A 24,992-nucleotide genomic window follows, 5' to 3' on the forward strand; every position below is an offset into this window, starting at 1 on the left:
GTGTCCCCAGTGCCTCCCCTGCCCATCGCCCGGCGGCCCCCGGGGCTGCGGCACCGCCCGGCCCCGCCTGGGCCGCGGCCTCGCAGGCAAGTGGCGCTCCCCGGGGTGCGGGGGGAGCGGGGCGCGGGGTCCCTGGGCCAGCCCCGGGGGGCCCCAGGGCCGTGCGGGGAATGCGGAGAGGCCAAAGGGGCAGCTCTGGAGGGCACCTGGGCGTGAGGGGCCCGCGGGGCGTTCGCGGGCGTGTCTGTGGCGTTACGCGGCTCCCCCGTCACGCGTGTTTATCGTCTTTATGGAGACTGACAGCTGCGATCAAAGCTCTTCGGGTATCCGCTTTAGGTGCTTCTACCTCCTAATTCTGTGCTACGTCAGCTAAGCTGCCTTTGCCCCCCCAGTCAGTACATTTTTTTTTAAGCAGACAGGCTCTTGCAAATTCTGCAGTAGAAATGGGTGGGCAGGTGTGTGGTTCATATAGTCGGGTATCTGCTGTGCTGCCATCGTGCATCACTCCATTGATGATTTGGGAAGCGTTCTCTTGGCATCCCAGTTGACATAGAGGTGCTTATTTTCCGAAGTATGAGAGCTATGTTATCAGAGCTGTGCTGCAGCACAGGCCTGTTTTGTTACAACCTCCGTGTGATGGTTGTGGTCTCTCTGCTCAATTAACTAGGAGGTGTTCCTTATAGTGTTCAGTTTAATGCTTATACAGAATTTAGAGAGCAGAGGAGGAAAATGCAGTTCGTTGTAGAATGAAGTATATGTAGTTTCGAAGTATTTGAAGGCGATTTGAAATGTTGTCTTTAAAATGTTAATGCTGGTTTTTTGTCATAGAAGATCACACTTTTTCAAAGTTTAATTCCATGGGATTTCACTGCAAAGTTTGATTCGTTGTTAACATAGCAGTTAAATTTAAGAGCTTAAGTTAGAATTTGTAGTTCTGTTGAAGCTTTGTACTTAATGTGTTGTTTTTTTTTTTTTCATCCGTTCACAAAACTTGTAAGACCTTTTATTTCTTAGGAGAGCTAAGGCAAGTTAGAAAAAAAGCCATAGAAATCAACGAAGATCAGCTTAAAGAACTGAACATAAAGATATTGACTTATCAGTGCTGTATAGACAATTTCAGAGCAGTCAAAGCCGTATATTACTTATAAATTTATATGGTGGTTGAAATATTGTGGGTTTTCTCTTTCATTAATAATGGTGAACAACCGTGGAGTTTAGCTTAGCAGTTTTTGTTATAAAACTCCTCATCTGGGACTTCTAAGGCTTTTCACATTGCTGTTTGCATTCCCATAGCACAAAAGTTGGAAATGCTTATGGAGCCAGAATATTGTTGATGAATCCTCCACAGCTGTTTTAAATTCAAGTTCCCTGCTGCAGCTCAGCAGGTGACGAGTAGGCTTATAGTAGAGCATGTGTTAAGTGAGCATTTGCATTTATCTATTTGTTAGGGTGAAAGGTGTCTCTGTTGTACAGGTGTTAAAGGAAGAAAATAAGCTTGAGGTCTGGGCAGAGGAGAGGAACTGGTGCAAGGGAGGGAATAGCTTTGGGAGCTTGTGAGGCTGGGATGTAATACAGGGTTAGAAATGGCCAACATGACTCGAGCAGCTCAGCTGTGAATAAGCGCTTTTCCAGTAGCTCCTGGTGAAGTGTAAATCTGATACTTTTGCTGTGACTGTTCCATAGTGAGATTGGTGGTTTCCGTCAGCTATAGCAGATTTCAAAAGTAATTTTTAAAATATTTTAAAGAACTCACAATTTGTGTTAGGCAGTTTTTGGAAATCGTAAGAGCATCTGGGCTTGTAGCTCATAGTATATTCCTAAGAAAGCAAATTAAAGAGCTAAATGTCAGAAAAACTATTTGCAACTCTCTTTTCTATTATGGGTCTGTGTCACAAGCGTATGGATGGAGGCACATGCCTCTTTCCGGTGTTGTGAGTGCATGAATAGCCTGGTCCATGCAAAAGTAAACATAAAAATTATCCATTGTTAATATCCATAAGAGTTTTCCCATTTGTCTGATTTTAATGTAGTAATATTTATTATAGTAGGAGTAGGAAAGCTACAGCAAGGAATTATTCTAAATATTTTATATACATGGAGATCTTGTTGTTCATGAGTGATCCTTTATGCTTCCCATTCTTATTTTTCCTTCAGGATAATGGTGTTTCTCAGTATCTTTCATGTACCATTTTTTTTCTGGTAAATAAATGGATGCTTACTGTGATTTCGGAATTTTTTGTTTGAGTTTTCTGTGTTTATTATGAAACATTCCCGACTGTTTAATAAAATGAGCTAATGGAACTGTATTGAAATAAAATGTATTTAGACATGAAAAGGTCCTGATGTGGTATTCATGCATGGGGAATACCAGCCTTGTTATCTTCAGTGTATTTGCATGCTTCAGATGTCAGGGAAAAAGCCTGCTCAACCATGATGTGTATTTAAATAGGTTTGGCAGGAAACATGGTTAGAATATATAATTTCAGCTGAGCACTGATGGTCTAAATAATACAATGAAAGATATTTCTTAGTTAATTTTCAACTTAAGCCTGCTTTCTTAAACCAGGTGTCAGCATACAGCTTCTATTTTTATGATTTTATGAGTTTGTAGAATGTAATGGGAGCACTGATGATTGTTGTTTAATTCTGGATGCAGATCAATGCAGATATGGAAAGCAGAGGAAAGGTGCATTTCTGATCACTGGCAGAAAAAGGGAAAAATTCTCTGTCAAAGAAGTAGGGAAGTTGTTTGTAGATCAAAGTGTTGCTTACCTAAACTGAGGGGAAAAACCCCTCTGTCTACATTAGTGACGTTTATTTTGCTATCTTATCCTGGTAAATGGAGCAAAAAGGCTTTTATTTGTCTTCTGAACAAGAAAAGAGTCAAAAGTAGATATCTGCAATACTTGAAAATTGTTTAGTGGATTTCTTTGAAATGTAATTTGTGTGTGCTCAGACTTTAGTCCCTGTATTTTAAGATTTATATGGAGTTTGAGGGAGTGGATTATTGGTGCTGCCTTTTTGGTTTTCCGTAGGAGCCCTTGGTGCTATTTAGTGTATTTTTATTGTTTGGTGAGAACTGAGTAAACTAAATTTATTGTTGCGCTACTAATGTTTTGGAAGTAGTGATGATGAGGAATTTCCTTACCCTTACCCTGCTGATTTCGTTTCACCTGCTTTTGCTTTATTTTAAATGTCATGGCTTGAATTTTACTGTGCTGGATGTTCTCCAAGTAAGAGCAGTGGTGTTGCGTTACAAATACTACAGCTGAACTCTCTTGCAGTAAATAGAAAGACCTGAATTATTGTGATTTTTTGTGCTGATTTTTGCTTCTTAACTTCGAATGTAAAGCAGTACAGAATCCGTGTTTTCTTGGATCTCACTTGGAGCGGCAGACTATTTGAGCCCGAGGCAAAGATAATTTGTTCTTGAGCTACTCAGTTGTTAAAAAGCTGTTGTCTAGGCCTCACTGAAACCCACCATACATAAACTCTCACAGAGCCTTCCGACTAAACAGTTTCTCAGTATCTTAGTTCTTCATTTTAGCCTTGTTTTTCTTCAGTTGGTCGGTATTAGCGATTCTTCAGCAAAATAGAGCAGGGCAAGATCTGAATTTTGAGCCATTTAGTGTGCACTGTAAAAATTTACATGAGAAAGTGATGTAATATATTAGTGGCAAAAGGCTATAACACCAGGTGGTTTTTGTCTGCCACTTACTGGGGGTTAAGTAGTTTCTGAGTTGATTTTTGTCGTTATCATAACTCAGAGAGATTTCTGTTACTTTTCCTCTAAATGACAGGATTATCGCACACTTGGAGTACGCTCTGATTAAATTTATGAAAGAGGACTTAAGATTATAGACAAGATGTATTTACTTTGCCAAACGAGCAGTCAACAATAGTTGTTAATAGAATGTGTTATTCTTGCAGCAGACCCCTGGAAGTCTAAGGGATGGAGGCGGAGGAGAGCCGAGCGCAGGTGCCGGGCGCGGCGCCGGAGCCCGGCTGTGCCAGCGGTGCCGGCTGGCTCCTCACCGACAGCGCCCGGCTGCAGCACTTCCTGTGCTTCGGCTCCGAGGGCGGCGCTTACCACGTCAAGGAGCAGAAGCTGGGCTTTGAAAACGCCGAAGCTTTGCTAAGGCTGATTGAAGAGGGCAGAGGCTGCGAAGTTGTTGAAGAAATAAAAGCATTTAGTCAAGAGGGCAGAGCAGCAAGACAGGAGCCCCTGCTCTTTGCCCTCGCAGTTTGCTCGCAGTGTTCTGATGCCAAAACAAAACAAGCGGCGTTTAAAGCTGTCCCCGAGGTGTGTTGCATACCAACCCATCTCTTTACTTTCATCCAGTTTAAAAAAGATCTGAAGGAGGGCATGAAATGTGGCATGTGGGGCCGTGCTCTGAGGAAAGCTGTTGCAGATTGGTACAATGGAAAGAATGGCATGGCTCTTGCTTTAGCAGTTACAAAATATAAGCAAAGAAGTGGTTGGTCTCATAAAGATCTTCTGAGGTTGTCCCACCTAAAACCTGCCAGTGAAGGTAATAAATTTTTATTTACCTGAAAATACTGTGTTTTAAACCTTTTATATTTACTGTGGAAGTATTTTGGAAACCCAAATACCATTGTAGGTGAATTCTTAGTGAGGATATCCTGTAAATTGCATCTTAAAAATGTGGGTGTTCATATCAGAAATAGACCTGTTTATCTTCAAGGTAAACAGAATTTGTTCCTTCTTTTCTTCCATATGCCAAGAGAAGATAAAATAACCCAATTCCCTCATTTTGTTCCTATTTGCTTACAAATTATGAAATAACACTTTTTCATTATGTGGGAAGATCTGTTGGCTTCAGATCTTAGAATAATAGAATGGTTTGGGTTGGGAGGGACCATGAACATGATCCATTTCCAACCCCCCTACCATGGGCAGGGACACCTTCCACTAGACCAGGCTGCTCAGAGCTCCATCCAGCCTGGCCTTGAACACTTCCAGGGATGGGGTATCCACAGCTTCTCTGGGCAATGTAGGAAAAAATCTCCTTAATTCTAAGGAGATTAATACAGTAATTAAAAGTACTGCTCTAAATTGTGTGTGGCTGACCTTTTCAACAGGTGTTTGGCAGGTCTGAGAATGAAACCTGCAAATTCATTTGCATGCTAGAATGATAAATGCCAGTGTACAGATGGTAATCCTGCTTGAGAAATGGTTTTCTTTTTCATCAGGAATTGCTATAGTCACTAAATATATTACCAAGGGATGGAAAGATGTCCAAGAAGCTTATAAAGAGAAAGCAGTTTCTGCTGAGACTGAAAAGCTCTTGAAGTATCTGGAGGCTGTGGAGAAAGTAAAACGCACAAAAGATGAACTGGAAGTCATTCACTTGATAGAGGAATATGGTCTAGTTAGAGAGCATCTCCTGACAAACCATCTGAAATCTAAAGAGGTAGGTAAACTTCCTTACCTTTGAATTCTCCATAGAGTGATGCTGTTCAGAGTCTTGAGTCTAGATTTCTTTAAAAAGTAGCCCTTATGCTATTTTTCAAGTTGTTTACCCAAATAGTTAAATAATTAAGATCTTAATATAATTTGTACATTTATTTAAAAATACATTTATTCAATGTATAGATGCCAGGTCTTGCAGTTTGAGAATCATCTTTCTTCTCTTTCTTTCATCATAGGTTTGGAAGGCATTGCTCAAGGAGATGCCTGTTTCTATATTGTTGAGAAATTTAGGAAAGCTGACAGCAAATTCAGTGCTTGAGCCGCGAGGTTCAGAAGTGGCAGTAGTATGTGAAAAACTGAGAAATGAGAAACTGCTAAAAAAGGTAAGAACTTCTTTTTAATCAGTGCCAGCCTTTGTGGAGTTTCATTTTTAATTTTTAGTTTATTCTTTTTAAAAACTGCAGCTTAATGCCTGCAACATTATTTTAAAACTTCTGTTTATAATTTTTCATTTGATTCCCCACCTGCTTTCTGAAACTTTCTGATAAATTAAGTGTATTGGCAGCTATTGGATCTTTTCTTAAATGACAGCTGTGGCCAGCTTTGCTTGTTGGGTTCATCAATTCTTCTGAGTCTTGTAATTCTTAAGTGAGTTAAGAAAATAGCATAGCAGCTGAGGGGAAAAACAAGATGGGCAAGGAGACTTTCCTCTTTTCTGATTGCTTTATTGTCCATCAGAATGCTAGGAAAGTAAGAGGGAAAAGAGAATTCCCCAGAGAGAGAATAAAAATTTCAGGGATTTAGTCAAAAGTAGAGAGGACAAGTGTCTTGACGAGCAGTTTTGTGAGTTGGGAAGATGAAAATCAGGGCACTTAAATTCTTCAGCACCAGAGCTGAATTAAGCACAACAACAGAAGTCCTTTTTTCCCCATCCTACTGCAATTCCCTTTCTCTGGTTTCTTCCTTAATCATACTGGAGGCATGGAGAAGGGAGAGCAAAGATCACGGTGCAATACCTTGATGGAAGATAGACAACAGGCATTCAGATTTTCTGAGTTTTGCTGCTGGCAGTGGTTAAGGACTGCAAACTCCCCTTTAAGATAAAGATAACAAAATGTTGATAAAGTTATGTAAGTTAAGTTCATATATGGAAAGAAAAAAAATTGTTTGGAGTGTTCTGTAGAATGAGAAAAATGAATGCTATGTTCCAAAAATAATTTCTTGTCCAGTGTTACTGTATCTGGTATAAAACTAGTTTTAAGTTGGTTCTTTTCCGTGCTCAGCTCCTTTCTCTTCAGTTGGGCAGGGACTTTCTCTTACTGGAAGCCTGTGATGGAAAACAGCACTGGACAATCATAGAGCTGCAAAATTTTACCAGAATTCTGGTGATGGCATCACATTTGGTGTTAACTGGAGGATTCTTGAGAGGGAATGAGGTCCATTGTCAGTAACCCACAAGTATCAGTTAATCCAACAGCTGTGTAAAGACTGCATGAACTCTTCAGATTTAACAAATTTAAAGTAACCATATACTAAACCAGAGATTTTTTTGTAGTAGGAACTTACTTTCACATTTAGTTTGTTACATTTTTTTTAAGGAGGTTAAATTTTCATATCCATATTTTTGATTTCTACCTGTAGGGTAGAATACATCCATTCCATATTTTGGTTGCATTAGAAACTTATAAAGCTGGACATGGAAGCAGAGGGAAGCTTTGGTGGCGTCCTGATGAAGACATTTTAGGAGCTTTGGATGCCTCATTTTACAAAGCTTTCAAGGTAATAATAGTTCTCCTATTTGTTAAGCTTTTTAAGAGTTCGGTGTTTTCTGAAAACTTACCAAGAACGATTCCCGTGTTGGGTAACAATTCTGAAACTTTGGCAACAGCACTGTCCTGACATTACCCAGAAAGAGTAAAAAATGCCCACTTCAGGACTGAAAGCAGCAGAAGAAATTAATATATAAATGATGTGTACCTGTTACATTTTTGTCTTTTATTCTTTCAGACAGTTGAACCAACAGGAAAACGCTTTGTAATTGCAGTTGATATCAGTGCATCAATGACACAAAAGGTTTTGGGCAGTGTGCTCAATGCCAGCACAGTTGCAGCAGTAATGTGTATGGTGAGGCTTTCAATTTCTTATTTATAACTGTTTTCAGCTTGCATTGCTTTTTTGATACAAAAGTGCTCTACAGCTGGTTAGGCATCAAGGGGAAACTTAGATATAACAGTTTTTGGGCACAGTGACCTTGTGTCTCATTGCTGAAAGCTACTGGCAACCACAATTGAAAAGATCAGTTTGAAGAAGTTGGTTTCTGTTGTAAATCAAAGTGGTCAGGGCAGCTTTTTCACTTACCTTAGTCATAATAAAATGGCTTACTGTACGTAAAAAGTGCATACACACATTTTAATTTTTTCAGAAGCGTTCACAGAATAATACAGGCTAGATGAAGAAATATTGGGATAATTCTTGTGTCTGTTTGAGTTATCGATGTGGCCTTTATTCACAATCACTTTCCCCTCAATTTAGTATTCTAAAACTTCTTGGGTTGTATTCTTGTATTGCAGAGGAGTTGAGCTTTTGTTGGTATTTAGAAATGCTCAAGGTTTATGTCAGAGAGGAGGAAAGAAAAATAGAAATATCTTTAGTTACAGTAATTAGAGCAGTCGTTCAGCTCTTTTTGCAGTGTTTATTTGCAGTAATATTACAGAATTTTTAAAGTGTAGAGTGCACCATTAGTGTTTATGAGGAGCCATGGTGACTTAAATACGAAAGCATTTGTCATGCTGTGTGTTTGGTAGGGAATGGCTCAGTTTAGACATTAAAAATTCGGAGGAATATAACTGAATTATTTTTGTCTCTCTCTTTCTCAGGTTGTAGCACGGACTGAGAAGGATTCCCACATTGTTGCCTTTTCACATGAAATGGTCCCTTGTCCAGTGACAGCTGACATGAGCTTACCTCAAGTTTTAGTGAAAATGTATGAAGTATGTAAAAAAAAAAAAAAGTCTCAGCAGTTACACTGTATTTTCTTTGTAATCAATTCTACTGCCTTGTTTAATCTGTATCTCTCTAGTAAAAGATTGGATTTTTTTTTTTTTTGGTGCAGTTGATTTAGAGAAAGCCCAGCAAATGTTATTATTTCATTTGCTGGATATTAAACATTGCAATTTAGAATGGCAGTGCTAGGTCACATGAGTTAGCTTGAAAAGAATATTTAAAAAACTCAAACAAAAAAAAACCCTGGACAAACTAAGATAAAATGACCAAGTTTAACAAAAAAAGTCTTCATGTAGTAACACATGGTAGAACGTGAAGCTTACATCAGAAGTAATTTTTCCATGGTTTGTTAATTTCTGTATTAATGTGTTCCATGTATATTTATTTTTGTCTCTTTAAGATTCCAGTGGGTACCACTGACTGTTCCCTTCCAATGATATGGGCTCAAAAAACTCAGACAGCTGCTGATGTCTTCATTGTATTTACTGATAACGAGACCTTTGCTGGGAATACTCCTCCTGCAATGGCCCTTAGAGAGTACAGAGAGGTAAACATGCTTCTGACTGTTTATGATTAGTAAATACTGTACAAAATAAGTGCCAGCTCTAAAAATCTTTTAGAGATTGGACTTTTTGTGGCCTTCTTCAGTAAATAATTATATATTGTTTAAAACTGCTCAATTCTGCCGTTAGGCAGAATTAGTACACATATTGCACTAATTGTGCATATTTAAAACCACAGAATTGCTGAAAGGATTTGTAATTAGCCTCCCCTGCTCGGTGTGCTGCAATGTCCATGAAACTTTGTTACTCAGGGACTGTATGAATTTCTGCATCCTATATATAATTGATGGAATACGTTTTTATAGTTTTTACAGACTGAAGTTTGACTCTCAGAGCTAAATTTAACTTTGATGTTTGCAGTAGATATCAAAAAGTTTCAATGAAGTAATGAAGACAAGTGTCACTAGGATGATGTGACAGTATCTTGTGAGGAAAGCCCATTGTCTTTTAAAGGGACTGCTCCAAGCTGTACAGCTGCATACTTTTAAATAGAACAAAGAAAAATACCTTCTCCAAGCACATTGCTATTGGAAACTCTTAGTTATTCAGCAAACAATCCTTTATGCTTTAAAGAAACTATTTTTTAAACTACCAAAAATGCATTTGTCAGGCATTGGTGTATGGACTTTTATCTTTACATAGTTTCCACCCGGTTGAAATGAATACCAAAAGTCTTTAGTTTGGCTTCCTTAGCTGAGGTTAGCTGCCATCCCAGTGTTGACAGGCATCCTGCATTTCTGTTCTGGCATTCCTCATTTCTGTCAGTACAGCTCTTCAGACAGCGGCTTATACAAGCGAGATTTGGCCCTCTGGCCTGTTTAAGTTACTGCATATGTGCACATGTTTCACTCTATATGTATTTTCTGATATTTTTTGCTGTCCTTCCTCTAGAAAATGGGTATTCCTGCTAAGCTGATTGTTTGTGGAATGACCTCCCACGGTTTTACGATGGCGGACCCGGATGACAGAGGCATGTTGGATATCTGCGGCTTTGATACAGGAGCTTTGGATGTCATTCGAAACTTCACTTTGGATTTGATTTAAGTTTTTTAGGCATCTGCTCTTCCCAGTGGGTCCATTGCTGGCAACAGACTTCACCCTGGCAAATATACTTTATTAGCATATGGCATATTGTATACATATCAGAATGTTACGGGAGGTGGTGGCACGTCAAGCATCTCTGACTAGAGCTTCTCACTAAGGTGTTTGTAAGGTTGAACAGAACTTCAGTCCCATGCAAATCTAACAGATTCAGAGAAACTCAGCGCTTGTATCTCTAGTGTCAAACTAACTGTCAGTAGCCAGTGATCCCCCTGCCATTGGAGGTGGCAGCCACACGTCACCACTGTCACCTTGGCGCCGTGCAGAAACACCCTGCGCATTTGGACACTCCTGGTGATGGCTGGCAGTGCAGTCACATCGCCCTTCAGAGTCCTGCAGCACAGCTGGCAGCCCAGCTCCATGCCCTTCACAAAGGCATCGCCACTCTTCAGCCACCCTCCTTGTCACCACCATGCTCATTTTCCCAAGGCAGTTGGTTTTTTCCTATACACGCACTCAAAACTCTTGTTGGACTTAATTCCCTGACTGGCCTGGGCTCTGCGTGAGCTGGAGCTCCACAGAGCATCATCCCTTGTGTGATATCCACAGTGACTGTGCTCTGAGTCCTGCGGGCCAGCAACAGCCAGTCTGGATCTGTCCCAGGGAGCAAACAGGACCCCCTGTTACGATGGGATGATGGCAGGAGCACAGTGTACTTTACAAACCCTTGGTCTCCAAGCTTCACCCAAGTCTTCCTGGCAAGCCTGCCCTGCACCACATGGATCACCCCATCCCTGTTGTCCTCAAGTTCCACAGCATCTCCTGCCTTGAAGAGAAGCGTGGCTTTGCCTGGGCTCAAGGAAGACACCACTACAGCAAACATTTCATGTCACCATGCTGGACCCTGCTCTTGCTCTCCACCAGTGCTGGAGTCAGCCCAGACACCAGCTTGGCCACATCCAGCTGTTCAGCAGGGTACATGAAGAGGGCCATGATGTTGTCCAACTCCTCGTGAACTTTGGAGTTCTTGTGCTGCAGGTACCCCTGCTTCAGCAGCAGGCCCAGCACCTGCTGAGGACATGCTGCCTTCATCAGCCACAGGAGCTGGTGTTGGACTGCAGGATGGCCACTTCTTGTCCCCCAGGACTTCAGCAGCAGCAGAGAGACCGGTGGTGCCAGGAAGCAGATGGATCACCTCCAGAGCCCTGAGCACCACCTTGAAGTCATTGAGGAGGCTGTAGAGGAAGCTGAGGAGCCCCAGAGGCCAGACTTGGGCCTTACAGGTTGAGAGAATGCCTGGCAAACAATCATGAAAGGATGTTACAGATGCAGGAACAGGCTGTCCCCGTGTGCTGAAAGATGAGCCAGTGGGGAAGAAGACTGGCTTGATTGAATGGGGAGATGTCACTGGAACTCAGGGAAAAAAGACCTTTGGAAGAAGGGGCAGGCTGCTCTTGAGGACTACAAGGATGTTGCTAGGTTACGCAGGAAGCTTAGAAAAGTGAAACCCCAGCTAGAAATTAATTTGGCCACTGCCGTAGTAAATAACAAAACGTATTTTTACAAATCCATCATCAACAAAAGGAGGGCCAAGGAGAGAATCTTCATCCTTTATTGCATGTGAGGGGAAGCATTGCCACAAAGGATGAGAAAAAGGCTGAGTACTTGATGCCGTCTTTGTCTCAGTCTTTAATAGTCAGACCAGTTGTCCTTGGGAAGAGAGGGACAAGGAGCAAAATGAAGTCCCTGTAATTCAGGAGGAAACAGTGATCTACTGCTCCACTTAAATGCTCACAGGACTGTAGGGCCAGATGGAATCCACCCAAGCCACTCTCCACCACTTATCATCAATCCTGGCTAACCAGGGAGGTCTCAAGATGAGTGGAGGTTGGCCAGTGTGACACCCATTGAGCAGAAGGGCCGGAAGGAGGATCCAGAAAACCACAGGCCTGTCAGCCTGACCTTGGTGCCAGGGAAGGTTATGGAACAGATGATCTTGATCACACAGCACATGCAGGACAGCCAGGGATCAGGCCCAGCCAGCATGGGTTTATGAAAGGCAGGTTCTGCCTGACCAACCTGATCTTCTGTGAATGGTGACCTCCCTAGTGGATGAGGGAAAGGCTGTGGATGTGGTCTACATCATGGATTTCAGCAAGTCCTTGGACACTTGCTCACAGCATTCCCCTGAAGAAGCTAGGAGCCCGTGGCTTGGACAGGTGCACTGTTTGCTGGCTAAAAGCCTGGCTGGATGGCTGGGCCCAGAGTGTGGCACTGAGTCACATCCTGCTGCTGGCCGGTCATAAGTGGTGCTCCCTGGCGCTCACTGTTGGGGCCAGTCCTGTTCAGTATCTTTATGGCTGATCTGGACAAGGGGATCGAGGGCACCCTCGGTCAGTTTGCAGGTGACACCAGGTTGAGCCAAAGAGTTGATCTGCTGGAGGGCAGGACGGCTCTGCAGAGGGATCTGGACAGGCTGGATCCATGAGCCAAGGCCAAGTGTATGAGGCTCAACAAGGCCAAGTGCTGGGTCCTTCCTTTGGGTCACAACCACCCCATGCAGTGCTCCAGGCTGGGGCAGAGAGGCTGGGAAGCTGCCCAGTGGAAAAGGACCTGGAGGTGCTGGTCAAGAGTGGGCAAGCAAGAGCCAGCTGTGCCCAGGTGGGCAAGAAGGCCAAGGGCATCCTGGCCTGGATCAGGAATAGTGTGGCAGCAGGCCCAGGGCAGGGATTGTTCCCCCTGTACTGGGCATTGGTGAGGCTGAACCTCAAATCCTTTTTGCAGCCAAGCATTGGAACAGGCTGCCCAGGGTAGTGGTGGAATCATCATCCCTGGAAGTGTTCCAAAACCACGTTGATGTGGTGCTTAGGGACATGGCTCAGCGGTGGACCTGGCAGTGTTGGGTTGATGGTTGGACTTGATCTTAAAAGCTCTTTTCCAACCATCATGATTTTGTGATTTTTGTTACCTTTTTGTGAAGGGAAAACAAGAAAAGCAGATGAGGAATCTCTTTTTTTATTTTTCCTGTTGCACACAATTTAAAATAACAGAAGTTTGCTAAAAGTGGTTACAGGGTTACATAGTATATAATTTAATTTCATTTATAGTAGATTATAAATATGGAGAGATTTTTAATTTCCCCCGTTGCTGTGGAATGCTTATTTGCAAGTATAAATTCATGAGTTACTTCTAAAATGGGGCTGGAAACAAATGGGCTTAGTATGTTTAATAATGGCAATTTAACAGCAACTTCATTGAGAGGGAATTTTCTTTGGGTTTTTTTAAATCTTTGTATTTTAAGTGTTACTAATGTTCAGTGGTTTCCGTGGTTACAGTTAAAAGCTACAAAAGTTGTTTTTTCTGGTGTGTGTTGAGACCATGTGACTGTGATACAGTGTAAAAGTTACCCAGGGACATTTTATACTGATAAAACTGAAAGTGCAAGAGCTCATGCTAATCTTTTTCTCTCTGGATTATCATCTGGATTTTCAGGAGGAAATACCTCTTTAGATAAATTGAGGGGCAGTTTCTGCACAATAGAGTTTCAAAAGCACTAGTTTAGAATTCAAATGCTTTACAGGAAGTTCTAAAAACTGTTTTTAGTAGAAAAAGGCCTTGGAAATGACTGGGATGTCACATTCAGTCCTTGTCACAACTTCAGGAAGCATCAGCACACTTTCAGTGAGCAAGACCAACAAGTGCATGTGTCTTGGCCTGCTCACCGAAGCTGAGTGGGAACAACCAGAAACAAAAAGCTATTTTTTTTTTCCTTTTTTCAGAAGAATGTATTCCGTGACTCAGAAACAATCTTCCTAACAGGAGAGTATTTCATTTTTAAAAATCTTTTTGTAGATTAGTGTTACTTCTGATTTCATAAATTAATTCAAGCTAACATATTTCAAAACTACCTCCAGTTTATAGTGACCAATTCTTAAAAACTTTTATGAACTGTACAGTTGCCTCCTTCATGTTCACAAAATCTTGTTTAGGAAGTGATTGAAACTGGATTCTTCATTCTTTATTTTTAGTCTGATAGTAAGAGTGTGACAAGGAGAAAGACAGTGAGTATTCTACCACTTTGGAACAGAAATTGATAGCAATTTGTGTGTACATGTATTTAATTCTGTGTTTTATATATGTGTGTATAGGGGGGAAGTTAAAAGATCTCTTTAGTAGATCATTCTTAAAACATTAGAAAGGTTTTTTAGTGATGCTTTTACGACTTTCTCTAAAACAGATGTATGTCAGCCTCTTTTATGCTAAAGCTGGCTGTTTTAAACAGTGAATTTGATGTTAATTTGAAAATAATTATGATTTATAAAAATGCCACGTTTACCCATAGTGGTGAATGACATGTAAGACCATATTTTCTGCCTAAAACCCGAGCTTTTAAATGTAAAATGGAAGTTCCTACTATACTTTTGGTACTTGTAACACTTTTCATTATGCCTCATTCCTATCGATTATAAATTCAAAGCTTGCATTCTGTAGCAGGGATATCTCTTTTGGTGCTAAAATAGGATGTTACATGTTACTGAAGGTATTCTGCTACTTACGCTCTCCCTTAATGCATGATCAATGCAGTGAGGGAAGCCTTTCCTGACATTAAAGCAGGGTTTAAAAAACTGCTGGGTAGAGTGTTGCCTTTCAGCCAACATGAATGTATCACTCCTGAATTAATCACTGCTCTGACAGAATGCTTGGAGGACACAGGACTGCCACCAGCTCCTCAGGTGACTTCTAGAGCAAACCAAGTGTTCCTACGAAGGCTGAGACATAGCACTTTTGAGTTTGGAAAAAGAAAATCAGCCATTTCTCTTGAAAAATTGCGCATCATTTTTAGGGTCTAAGCAAAACACCATGAATATGGGGAGTAAACTCATTTGCTCAATACATGTTAATTATTTCAAGTAAATGCACTGATGTTTGGGGGTTGGGTTTGGTAGTAATGTGTTTTAAATGACACAATAGTCAAACATCTGATTAGGTGTTTCCTTCTAAGCTAGAGATGTTGAAAATAACTGATAGATGAGCATCTTTTGCAAGTACTTTTTCTTATTTGGAGTAGTATTTGTGAAGTAATAGGAAATATTTTGGACTAAATATAAAATGAAAACTTAAAACAGGTGTTTCAAGTAACTTTCAAGTAAACGTATTGCAAATAAAAATTAGAGTAGTTACTAACAGATCGAATGAATGGTTATAGTGGTGTTGCATCGTTGGAAGCAGTCCAGTTTAAAATGCAATTCCTTGAACTAGAGTGTGGAAGTGAAGATGAACTTTTCAGTAGGACTAATAGAATTTGTAGCTCCCTGTATCTGTTGACACTGGATAGCTGTGACCAGTGATAAAAGGTGGTCATCCCTGCTGGGGTACAGAATGTGCTCCTAAACATTTATAGTATCTCTGGGCTAAAGACCTTGTTAGAAATAGGATGTTCTCAGTGGTTCGTGCGATGTAAAAGCAGCACTGATGAGACCATGTTGTCATCTGCTCCTCCTTCAAGATTTGCGCAGAGAGGGGAAACTGAAGTAAATGCTGACAGCTGAAATTTTATAGTATGTGGACCTTTCTGGGGGTTTCTTTCTGGTTTTGTCATTCTCTTCCAGTAAGGGGCATAGAAGAATGATGCTGCATATTCCTTGTCCATAGACTGGATCGTTTTTATCTGCCCATACACTGAATTTTAGGGGACAGCATGACTCATTTGCCATAACATGCATTTGTCCTGTTTCTAGTCTTTAGATATTAAACTGATAATTTCCAAAACACTACCTAGACATGTAAAGAGGCAATAATTACTGTAATGCTTCAAAAATAATAAAAAACATCAGCTAAGATAAAGTTGCTAAGATTAAGCTTTAGTTCAGTGTACAATAAACTACCTACCCTTTCACCAAAAAGGAGGCTTTCAAATTAATAGTGGTCTTTGCATTGGAGGAACACTGACTGGAAAAGCAGAAAAGGGGCTATAATTGTGCACTGCAGTTTATCAGTAAACATTGAGCAGGGAGAAGTTTAAAGCTAGTTAGTTTTATTCAAAATACTGAATAAAAATAAGTCTAAATGCAGAGTGCAACTGTAGACCAGGCAAATGCAGGTTTCCTGATACCTAACAGAGTTAACTGGTTTCAGTTTGACTGCCATTTCACTGTGACCCGCTTGACAGTTCTGGAGCATTAGACTTTTCTGTCTAAGGCCCTAATGTTCAGGCACTTTAGCTTTAAGAAAGAAGAAAAGCATGTCGTGGCTGGAAGCACAGAAGAGGTGAAACATTCTTCTGTAAGGAATGACCATCAAAGGTCAGGTTTCTTCATGGAGGAGACACAATCGACAATGTGGAGAGGGCAGGAGGCTCTCGAGTTTTTAAAAATAATGCAGTGAGCACATCAGCATTGTGTAATAAATTCAGTAATGACAATAATAATTTTGCCAAGAAATAGAATTTCATGTCAGGAATTTTAGACCTGGAGCAAGGAGTAGGAGAGTTCGAGGTGCTTGTAGAATTCAGTCCTCTGTGTTTCAAAAAAGAGAAATCTAAAGGTAGGTGTAGCTCTGAGGTCAGCAGGGCCAGTCTAAATGCCCACTGTGTGAGGGCTGCTAATAACTGGCACAAAAATACCTTGCTGCTTAAAACCACCGTTAAACAATAAATCTTAAGGGGGTTTATGTTCTTTTACATTGCTGTTGATAACTGGTGCCCATAAATGGGTATGGCTTTAAAAGGCTATTCAACAAAGTACATATTCTTGGCTTAAAAATACACCAGCAGTTTGGGAACTGTGTTTTAATAATGGCTCTGTCTGTAGAAACACTATGAAATATTTGTCTGCATTGCAAATGCTGCTTAACCCTGTCCCAAGCTCATAGCCACCATAACAGAAGCTTTAGTTTTGGTTCCATTTCTTTTTTGTTTCTTCTTCTTTTGCTTTACCCTTTTCTCTGTTAGTGTTGGGGATTTTTCTCCTTTTCCATCTTGTCACCTCAGGCCTATACTTGAATCTTTTTTCACAAGCTCTCATCCATTCCTTTTTTTTTTTGTTTGTTTTTTTGCGTCTGTTCTTCTGCCTTTTTGCTATCACTGAGTGTGCTCACTTAGCTCCCTGCATCAGGACTGATGGTATAGTATTTATCTTAACTTTTTAAAAAATGAACATTTTTTTTCTTTTCTTTAATTATATAAATCTCATACCAAAAATCTAATTTTCTGTATCTGTCAGATTTTTGGCAAAGCACTGTGTAAAAATCAGTGACAAAAGTATACTATATTTATTTACAAAAATCCAACATCTGCCCGTGAATGGCTTTATTTGAAAAAAGTAGCCTCTTAAAACTGGCTTTTCAAACTGGCTTTTCAAGTGTAAAGTTTATTTCTAGAATTAGTTCAGTGATTTGAAACTTTTCATTCTGTTAAACAGTATCAAACTGCTGTCATGCAAAATTAGGAAAACATTTAATATTCTGGATAAACAGCTTCTTTGCAGTATTGACTAGAGAAAGCCTTCAAAGAATAGGCTGTAGAAGTAAAGAATCATTTGTCTTGCTTCTGCTTTTAATCCTTTTCTTTAGTTTCTCTGAAGTTCCACCAGTTTCTAGGTTTGTTTTGCTGTCTGCAGTGGTTTGCAGTGCACAGATATGCTGTAAGCAGCTATTCCCATTACTTTCTTACTGGAATGGTAGAGATTTCATCTTCCCATGACACAGCAGAGTGTACAAATGGCTGAGCAAGAGTTCTGGGGGAAAGGTAAAACACTGTCCAGGACAGTGTTTTATGGGTGTGCTGCTCTGAGGGAAATCACAAAAGATGAGCTAATTTCAGCAGAAGGTATGGTGTCTTTAAATATGTGTGCTTACATATCTGGATTTATGATTTTGATACTGTAAAGTGTGGTTTCTTTAGGTATTTCTTCATTCTGAATTTAAGTTTAAATATATATATATTTGCATATGTATGTGGTATGTTGAGAACTTTAAAAAATGCTTCATTAACAAATAAGTATAAATAGCTGTTTTCCTAATGTTACCAGCTTAAGAGTTAAGCACAAGTAGTTACAAATGTCTTTTCATTCTCCTGTGAAAGTGCAGCTCTACTCTTTAAAAATAATTCTGTATTTAAAAAGCAACACATGGGCACATTCACAGCTCTGTGTGCTTCATTAAATAACTCAGTGTTTGTTTCCAGCTTCTTGTGCTTCTTAGAAGCATGGGATTTAAGCTGGATGAGCAGGTATCCAGATCTTTTAGTGGATACATGTTAATATTCAGATCCCACAGCAAGCGTAATTTAAGATAAACAGTTTTGTCCCGGAGACAATGCTGGGGGGGGGGAAAAAAGGAAATCTTTAATTACTATTATTGAGTTTCTTAATTTTGGGGGCTTTTTTTGCTAGAGTAGAACCACACTTGAACTGCCATATCATGTTTAATTAACTTAAACATAATATGGCTTTGTGCCATCCAGTAACAAAGGCACTGTCTTGCTGCTACTTTCTATGGAATTATACACAATTAATGAAAAACTGTTTGGATGGGGAGCCTTAATACTGTTAAAAAGAAGCATAATTAACCCTTTGGGTGCCTTAAGCTAAATCTTATTTAATGAAGGGGTACTCACTTGGATCTGCAGGCACACAGCTTGTTTCAACAGCTGCAAGAGAATTTGCCTTAAGTGACAGTGCCCTGGGATTTCCAGAACTTGGAACTCAAAGGGTTATTTTAGACTACTGGTTAAAAAAACAAGCCCCTAAACAAAATGAAAAGGTCTCTGAAAAATTCCTTTGCATACTATTGTTGTTATTTTTATGTGATGGGTTTATCAGCTTTGGGGACAAAATTATTATTAAGCTTCTGAAAATAACATCACTGGCTGAAGAATTCTACGCAGAGAAAAAGAATACTTGGTATTCTTATGACTGTATGTGCAAAATAAATTGCTTTATTAAGTGTAAATTCAGAGAGAGGTGCACATTTGTGTGTTTACCTTGATGACTGTGTCCTAGCACCATACAGTAAGCTGCAATAATTAAAATGAAACAAGGTCAGTGTGTTTAATTAGCTGATTACACATTAAAGATGCACAATGCAGGCAACTGTATACTAAAGACTTTCTACAAATGATGCAGTTTAAACTTAGTACAAACCTGCATCACAAAAGTGAAGCTGTCAAGTTTAAATGATACTCTTGTAGTCCTTGTAGTTAGCTGGAATTAAAGATTGATGCTTTCTTCCCTTGAGGGGGAAAAAGGAGTTTAGGTACATGGAGTGCTGAAAGCAATGGAAATAACAGGAGTCTTAATTCACAAAATGTGAATAAAAAATTCATTGACTAATGTTTTCATTCTAATGTGTGCACCTTTAGTTGTGTAATGGTCCCTTTAACTGAAGAATGGGATATAATTTTCTACTTGCATATGAACTTCTTTGAAATAACCAAGAGTCTTGGCATTGCCTGGTCTGGCTTTGGATGTACATTGTACTGAAACTATGGAATTTTAGTCATTTCTTTTAGACATTTAACTGAAAGTTAAAATGGCTAGTAAACTGCATTCTGACTGTAGAATTTAAGTACTAAATAAACTCTATGCATATTAGACCCACTTCCCTTGGTCTTATGTTTGATGCTCTTGTTGGATTGGTTGTAGTGTAGTCTGTAGCTGCAGCTGAGTGCCCGAGCTGCCTGGCCCCTGGAAGGACATTCCTGAGTGACAGTACAGACTGGTACCTCACAGTGCAGAGTAAAGATGAAAGCTGTCGCTCTCTAAAGCTGCCAGAATCTTTATTCCCTTTTCTGTTCCATTGGACACACGATTTGGGAGCTGGGTGACCCGGTGCTGGAATACAAGAGAGGCAGACATGCACACACCAGTATCACTACAAAATGGGTTTGCTTCACACTTCCTTCATCTCAGTTTGACAGAGAAGAATTTTATTTAAAGAAACCATTAAATTAAACTGACAATTTATTGAGACAAAGCTAGAAAGCAAAGCCCACAGGATTCTTTTTGCAGAGTCTGGACTTCCTGGAGCAGGATGGAATCACCATGAAATGACATCACTGTCTCACTAGGAGCCCCAAGAGTTACATAATGGTTGCTAATGACCATCTGGGTTGTGGGAAAGCTGAGGCAAGGACACCAAGTAATTTGCCAAGTCCATAAAGTCTGTCAGAGAGTGATCTGTGATTCAGAAAGCCATGGCTTGAGGTTGTCGAGTGCATGTGTCTGTGATCTTCTGAATTCATCTGAAATTCTGTTCATACAAAGGAAGACGAAGCTAAGCTAGAGATGGTTGCTCAGTAATTTGCTTTCATTTGGCACTGATGAACTAAAGGAAGCAGTTTGCCTTCCTCATGAAGCTTTTGAGCATCTGTTGCACCTCCAACACAAGTCCCATTGATAAACACTCTTGGGACCTATCAAGAAAACAAAAGTTGCATTAGTTACTTCTTGGAAAAAAGGTAAACATTCAAGCAAGCCCATGTGGACTCCAGTACATACAATTACTGTGTTCTTCTAGATGTGTGTATAATATTAGTGTACAACCCACACTTCTCCGTAGTATTTACAGACATGGGAAACTTTGCGTGCCCCTCCACAGTGGGATGAAGTCCCTGTGTAGGTGATTATAATAAATTCCAATAATTGGGTCAAGTGAGACTATATAAAATAAAATACAAGTGTTAAACACAATGGTTTAAATACACAAATGAAAAATGGCTTTGATACTTCAGTTATTTCAGTGGCAGTATGGAAAAGATAACTGAGGGATAGCCAGAGGGGTTCTAGAAGAAGAGACAGAACCCTCCTGCAGCATCTAATTAAGGAGCTTGTATCCTAAATTTAATTATCACAAAAAAATTAAGGACTTGGTATGGATCTAACCCAAGAGGGATGTGTGTAGCCCAAGTTGTTACTTCTTATGTGTAAGAGAATGAATATACTCACTGTTCTGCCACCAGTCATCTGTTCCAGAATGTCTTGGAACTGCCTTCCATTTGTATTCACGTCCAGTTCCACAGCTGTGTAATTCACATTCAAACCCTCAAACAGGTTTTTTGCCATTTTGCAGTATGGGCATGTTGTTTTAGAGAAAATCACCACACAGTTGTGTGAAATAATGTCCTGTGTGCTCAAAAGAAAGTTAAAAGTCAGCGAGCTTCAAGCCAGTGCACCTTGAACACTATTAACAGTCATGAAAACTAACACACAAGTTAAAATCCCGCTGTTAGAGTAACAAACACAGGAAAACCTCTGCTAGCACCTCTGAAGGCAGGTTTGACCTGCACCTGGCGCCACACTGAGCACAAGGATGGTGGAGTGTGTGGTACAACTCTGTTCTGCAGTCTGCCCAACCTGCTGCATCTCCCTGGATTGTTTAGGACAGTTTTCCCTGTCTGTAAGGTACTTGGGATGTTCCAGTGATGAGCACAGTGACCAAAAGCAGTGGGTTGAAGACATACCCTTATCACTGTACTGTAAACTCAAGGGGATTTCAGGCTATCATTTAGTATCAATACATTTATAAAAAAACCAATTTACTTGCTATCAATAATTTTACAAGGTTCTATTCCCAATGTCAGCAGCAGCACCGAATTTGAGTAGAGGTCTGAAAAAACATAAGAGTGGGTGCAGCCTAGGAGGATCAGGTTCCAGGGCTGTGGATAAACAAAACTGCCAGCATGACTTGATAACCATAATAAACATAGTACCAGGTTCAACAGGCAGAACTATTTACAATATTTCTTTGTATAAATAAGAAAATGTTTGAAGTAACTGGCTTTTATAAATGCTGAAAATCAGTAAAAGCCACATAAATAATGTTAACCTGTATTTGATTCACAGCAGCATCATTAGACAATCCCACAGAAGCGGGCTGGCTGTTCCCCATTCTAGAACTAAAAAGAAACGACAGTCAGGTACTCGAGCTTTCAGCGAAACGCCACATTGCCCTGTTTCGTTTCGATATTTAACTGACTTCTCCATGCCAGTTCACTTGAGCCGCAGCACCCGCAGCCACCCAGGCTCTCAGGTGCCCGCAGGAAGGGGAGCAGCGGGACGGGGTGGCTGCGGGACAGCGCGGCGGTGCCGTGACTCGGGAAGCGCTCCGTGCCGCCGGGGACAGCCACACGCGCGCGTGTGACACACGTGTGACACCCGCGGCCCCGCCCGTGCGATACACGTGTGACACCCGCGGCCCCGCCCGCTGCGGCAGCAGCCCCGCGCTCCTGCCCTGCCGGGGGCCGCGCCACGCCGCCCCGCTGCGATCCCTGCTCTCATCCTGATCCCGAACCCCGCCGCTCTCCCGCTCCCTGCTCCGGACCCAGGCCTTGTCCCGGTCCCTGTCCCGATCCCGGTCCCCATCCCTCTCCTTGTCCCCGTCCCGGTCCCGGTCCCGGTCCCTGTCCCGATCCTGATCCCAGTCCCGGTCCCGATCCCTATCTCTATCCGTATCCCGATCCTTATCCCATTGCGAGTCTCATTGCCAGTGCCGATCCCTATGCCGGTCCGGTGCCGGTCCCTGTACCAGACCATGTCCTTATCCCGGTCCCGATCCCTATCTCCATCCGTGTCCCGATCCTTATCGCGATCCCAGTCCCGCTCCGGCGCCCCCGGCCCGCACTCACCGCCCCCCCCAGGCCGCGGCCGCGCGGCGCAGCGCCCCCTGCAGGGCCATGGCGCCAGCAGGAAGGGGCGGCGCTCCCCGCAGTCCTCACGGCGGTCCGCCGCCTCTCCTCGCAGGCCCCCGCCCCGCCTCCCGGGACTGCCCGCCGCGCTGCCTGCGCGCCCTGAGGGCCGGGCCGGCTCCGGGGACGGGGTCGGAGAGGCGCGGGGAGGGGCTGGGTGTCCCGGGCCCCGGAGCCGCTGCTGCTGCGGGGAGAATCGGGGAGACCGGAGTGTGGCCTCCTGCCCGGCCGACTCCCAGGTGCGAGGGTTTCGGCGGTGCCTCTGCTTTGTCCAGTGTAAAACTTACTCTAACTCTTCTCCGTCCGCGTTTCAGTTGCCTGCTCTTCCTCACGCTTCTTTCCTGCCTTGCAGTTCTTCAGTCAGAAACTGACCCGTGAAACAGAAGCGTTGGAACGGAGGAAATAACGTGTGGGGGATGAAGAATTCCTCCTGGTACCTGGGAATTTGTGTTAGCAGAGTTGGCTAATCCTGCAATGTGTGGAATGTTTTTAGTGGCTCCTGGGGAAAAAAAAAAAAAAAGTGGAGGTTTTACTTTATGTGGAGGTGTTGGGTTTTTTTATCTCCTCAGTCTGCCCAGTAAGAGCTGTTCAACAATGTTCTGTTATTTCACCCCCACATACCTTCGTCAGTGTAACCTGTTAAAGCAGTGAGAAAATGCAATTGAAACAGTGTACCTATGTGATATCCTTTCACTTTATTAAACGGTAACTTGCTTTCTCATTTCAGGTGATTATCTAGCAGAATCTCCTGTGATAAAACTGATAAACTCTTAGGTATCTAATGCCACATGAAAATAGTTGCATATCAAATCCTGATTCATTGATATAAATGCTGGTTAATAATGTCACTGTGATCCCCAAAGCAAACTGTGGGAACTGTTTTGTAAACTCACAGTTAAAACTTGCAATGAAAGTGTCATGTTAAGAGTAAAATCAGTATATCTGTTGTATTGAATTTAGCAGAAAATCACCCCGTGGCATTCCAGCTGCTCCTCGGATACCAGAGGGGCTGGGACAGCTGGGGTTAGCTTCTGAGCCGTGGCCAGTTCGGCAGCAGACATGCAGAGCCGGTGTGGCACTGGAACGAGATGACCTTTGGAATTCCTTCCAGCCCAGACCACTCTGTAGTTCTGTGCTGGTGGTGGGTAGCCTGTGTGCAGAAGTATGTGTGAACACGTGAAATATGAACAACACAGCCAGCCACAAGCACGTTCAGCTGGGAGATGCCAATGTAGCACTAAGAGTACAAACACAACACAGGCTGGCTTTCCGAATTTCCCAAGCAAGCACCCGGTATAGCCGAGGGATGGAGTCTTACCCAGTAGCGGCCCCTGTGGGGAGCAGATAGGTACAGCCCTCTGACAGTGCCAGGATACAGAGATAGAGTCTCCTCTGACCTCCCTCCCCACTACAGCCGTATTTATATTGTTTTCAGTGAGGGAGGGGAGAAGGTGAAGTTGTGGCTGACATAGTTTCCCATTTAGGTGGAGTTTGATTTTAGTCACGAGCACATATGGGGGTTATTGACACAAAGTTGGGTCATGGTTTGGGTCATTCCCTTGGCTTAGTTCCCTTTACCTGCATTGTTCCTGCCAGAACATGACCACAGCACCTCTGTGCCGCTCCATCCTTTGTTTCATACCTTCATTGATTTCAGCAGGGCGTGACCGCCTCTCTCCCTGCTTTGTTCCCTCCTTCCGCAGCAGCACACCCAGCTCCCGCAGGGATCCTGCTTGTCCCTGCTGAACTACTGCCAATGAATGCACTCCTTCTCGCTCAGCTTTCTTTTTCAGTGTTCTCCCCAGTGAAGGCAGCCTTAAATGAAAAAGGAAACCAGAACTACAACGCTTTCTGGAAACTTGCAAATAAATCTCTTTGCAGCCGTGTGTGCAGCTGACTGTGCACCACAGCATTCCCTGCTCCCAGAATGGAGCAGAACTGAAATGAGGGGCTTTGTGGTATCATTGGAACGCAGTGGCTGTGTGTCTCACTGAAAAAAAGTATTATTTGTAGTGCAGCAGATGTACAGGATGTGTTTCTGAAGAGGTAGCACTGGTTTAGCGGGTACAGTGGGGCTTTTGGATGAGGTATGGAAACGGGACTTGGCCCACTGGAAGCATTTTAAGTCCCATTCCAATTTTCATGAGCTGTAGCTCCAGTAATATTCCAAATCCAATTCAGGAAATTATACTGTTTATTATGGCTTTGTCTTCTAAATACATAAATATTACTCTACACCCATTGACAAATAAATATTTGCTATAATTCA

At 41.9% G+C, this 24,992-nt stretch overlaps 2 protein-coding genes and 1 long non-coding RNA gene across 6 annotated transcripts; 2 read left to right on the top strand and 1 right to left on the bottom strand.

Annotated features, from left to right (window-relative positions):
- The first annotated feature begins 6 nt into the window (after nucleotides 1-6).
- Nucleotides 7-10,192, top strand: RO60 (Ro60, Y RNA binding protein). Of its 2 annotated transcripts, XM_042029881.1 has the most exons (9): nucleotides 7-86; nucleotides 3,931-4,532; nucleotides 5,215-5,435; nucleotides 5,671-5,817; nucleotides 7,076-7,213; nucleotides 7,442-7,558; nucleotides 8,311-8,424; nucleotides 8,838-8,984; nucleotides 9,892-10,192. In XM_042029881.1, exons 2-9 carry the CDS (start codon nucleotides 3,953-3,955, stop codon nucleotides 10,042-10,044), a joined length of 1,617 nt encoding a protein of 538 aa, XP_041885815.1. In that variant the 5' UTR covers nucleotides 7-86; nucleotides 3,931-3,952; the 3' UTR covers nucleotides 10,045-10,192. The 2 variants fall into 2 exon arrangements, with proteins under 2 accessions (XP_041885815.1, XP_041885816.1); XM_042029882.1 differs by lacking the exon at nucleotides 9,892-10,192 and having other exon boundaries at nucleotides 8,311-8,417; nucleotides 8,838-8,970.
- A 9,753-nt stretch (nucleotides 10,193-19,945) lies between these two features.
- Nucleotides 19,946-22,753, bottom strand: GLRX2 (glutaredoxin 2). 3 transcript variants are annotated; one of them, XM_042029886.1, is made up of 4 exons: nucleotides 22,664-22,753; nucleotides 21,865-21,934; nucleotides 20,985-21,161; nucleotides 19,946-20,452 (listed from the first exon to the last, which is right to left on the bottom strand). In XM_042029886.1, the coding sequence occupies exons 1-4, from the start codon at nucleotides 22,711-22,713 to the stop codon at nucleotides 20,333-20,335; spliced, it is 417 nt and encodes a 138-aa protein (XP_041885820.1). In that variant the 5' UTR covers nucleotides 22,714-22,753; the 3' UTR covers nucleotides 19,946-20,332. The 3 variants fall into 3 exon arrangements, with proteins under 3 accessions (XP_041885820.1, XP_041885822.1, XP_041885821.1); XM_042029888.1 differs by lacking the exon at nucleotides 22,664-22,753 and adding an exon at nucleotides 22,564-22,651; XM_042029887.1 differs by lacking the exon at nucleotides 22,664-22,753 and adding an exon at nucleotides 22,569-22,618.
- Nucleotides 22,754-22,823: 70 nt separating this feature from the next.
- LOC121665545 lies at nucleotides 22,824-24,992 on the top strand. Its single transcript, XR_006016381.1, has 2 exons — nucleotides 22,824-22,962; nucleotides 23,076-24,992. It is a non-coding gene; the product is annotated as an uncharacterized LOC121665545 (long non-coding RNA).

This window comes from Corvus kubaryi, unplaced genomic scaffold (genome assembly GCF_017639235.1).
Source record: "Corvus kubaryi isolate FWS band 111438036 unplaced genomic scaffold, C.kubaryi_AGA036_p1.0 37334, whole genome shotgun sequence".
NCBI classification, from domain to species: Eukaryota; Metazoa; Chordata; class Aves; order Passeriformes; family Corvidae; genus Corvus; species Corvus kubaryi.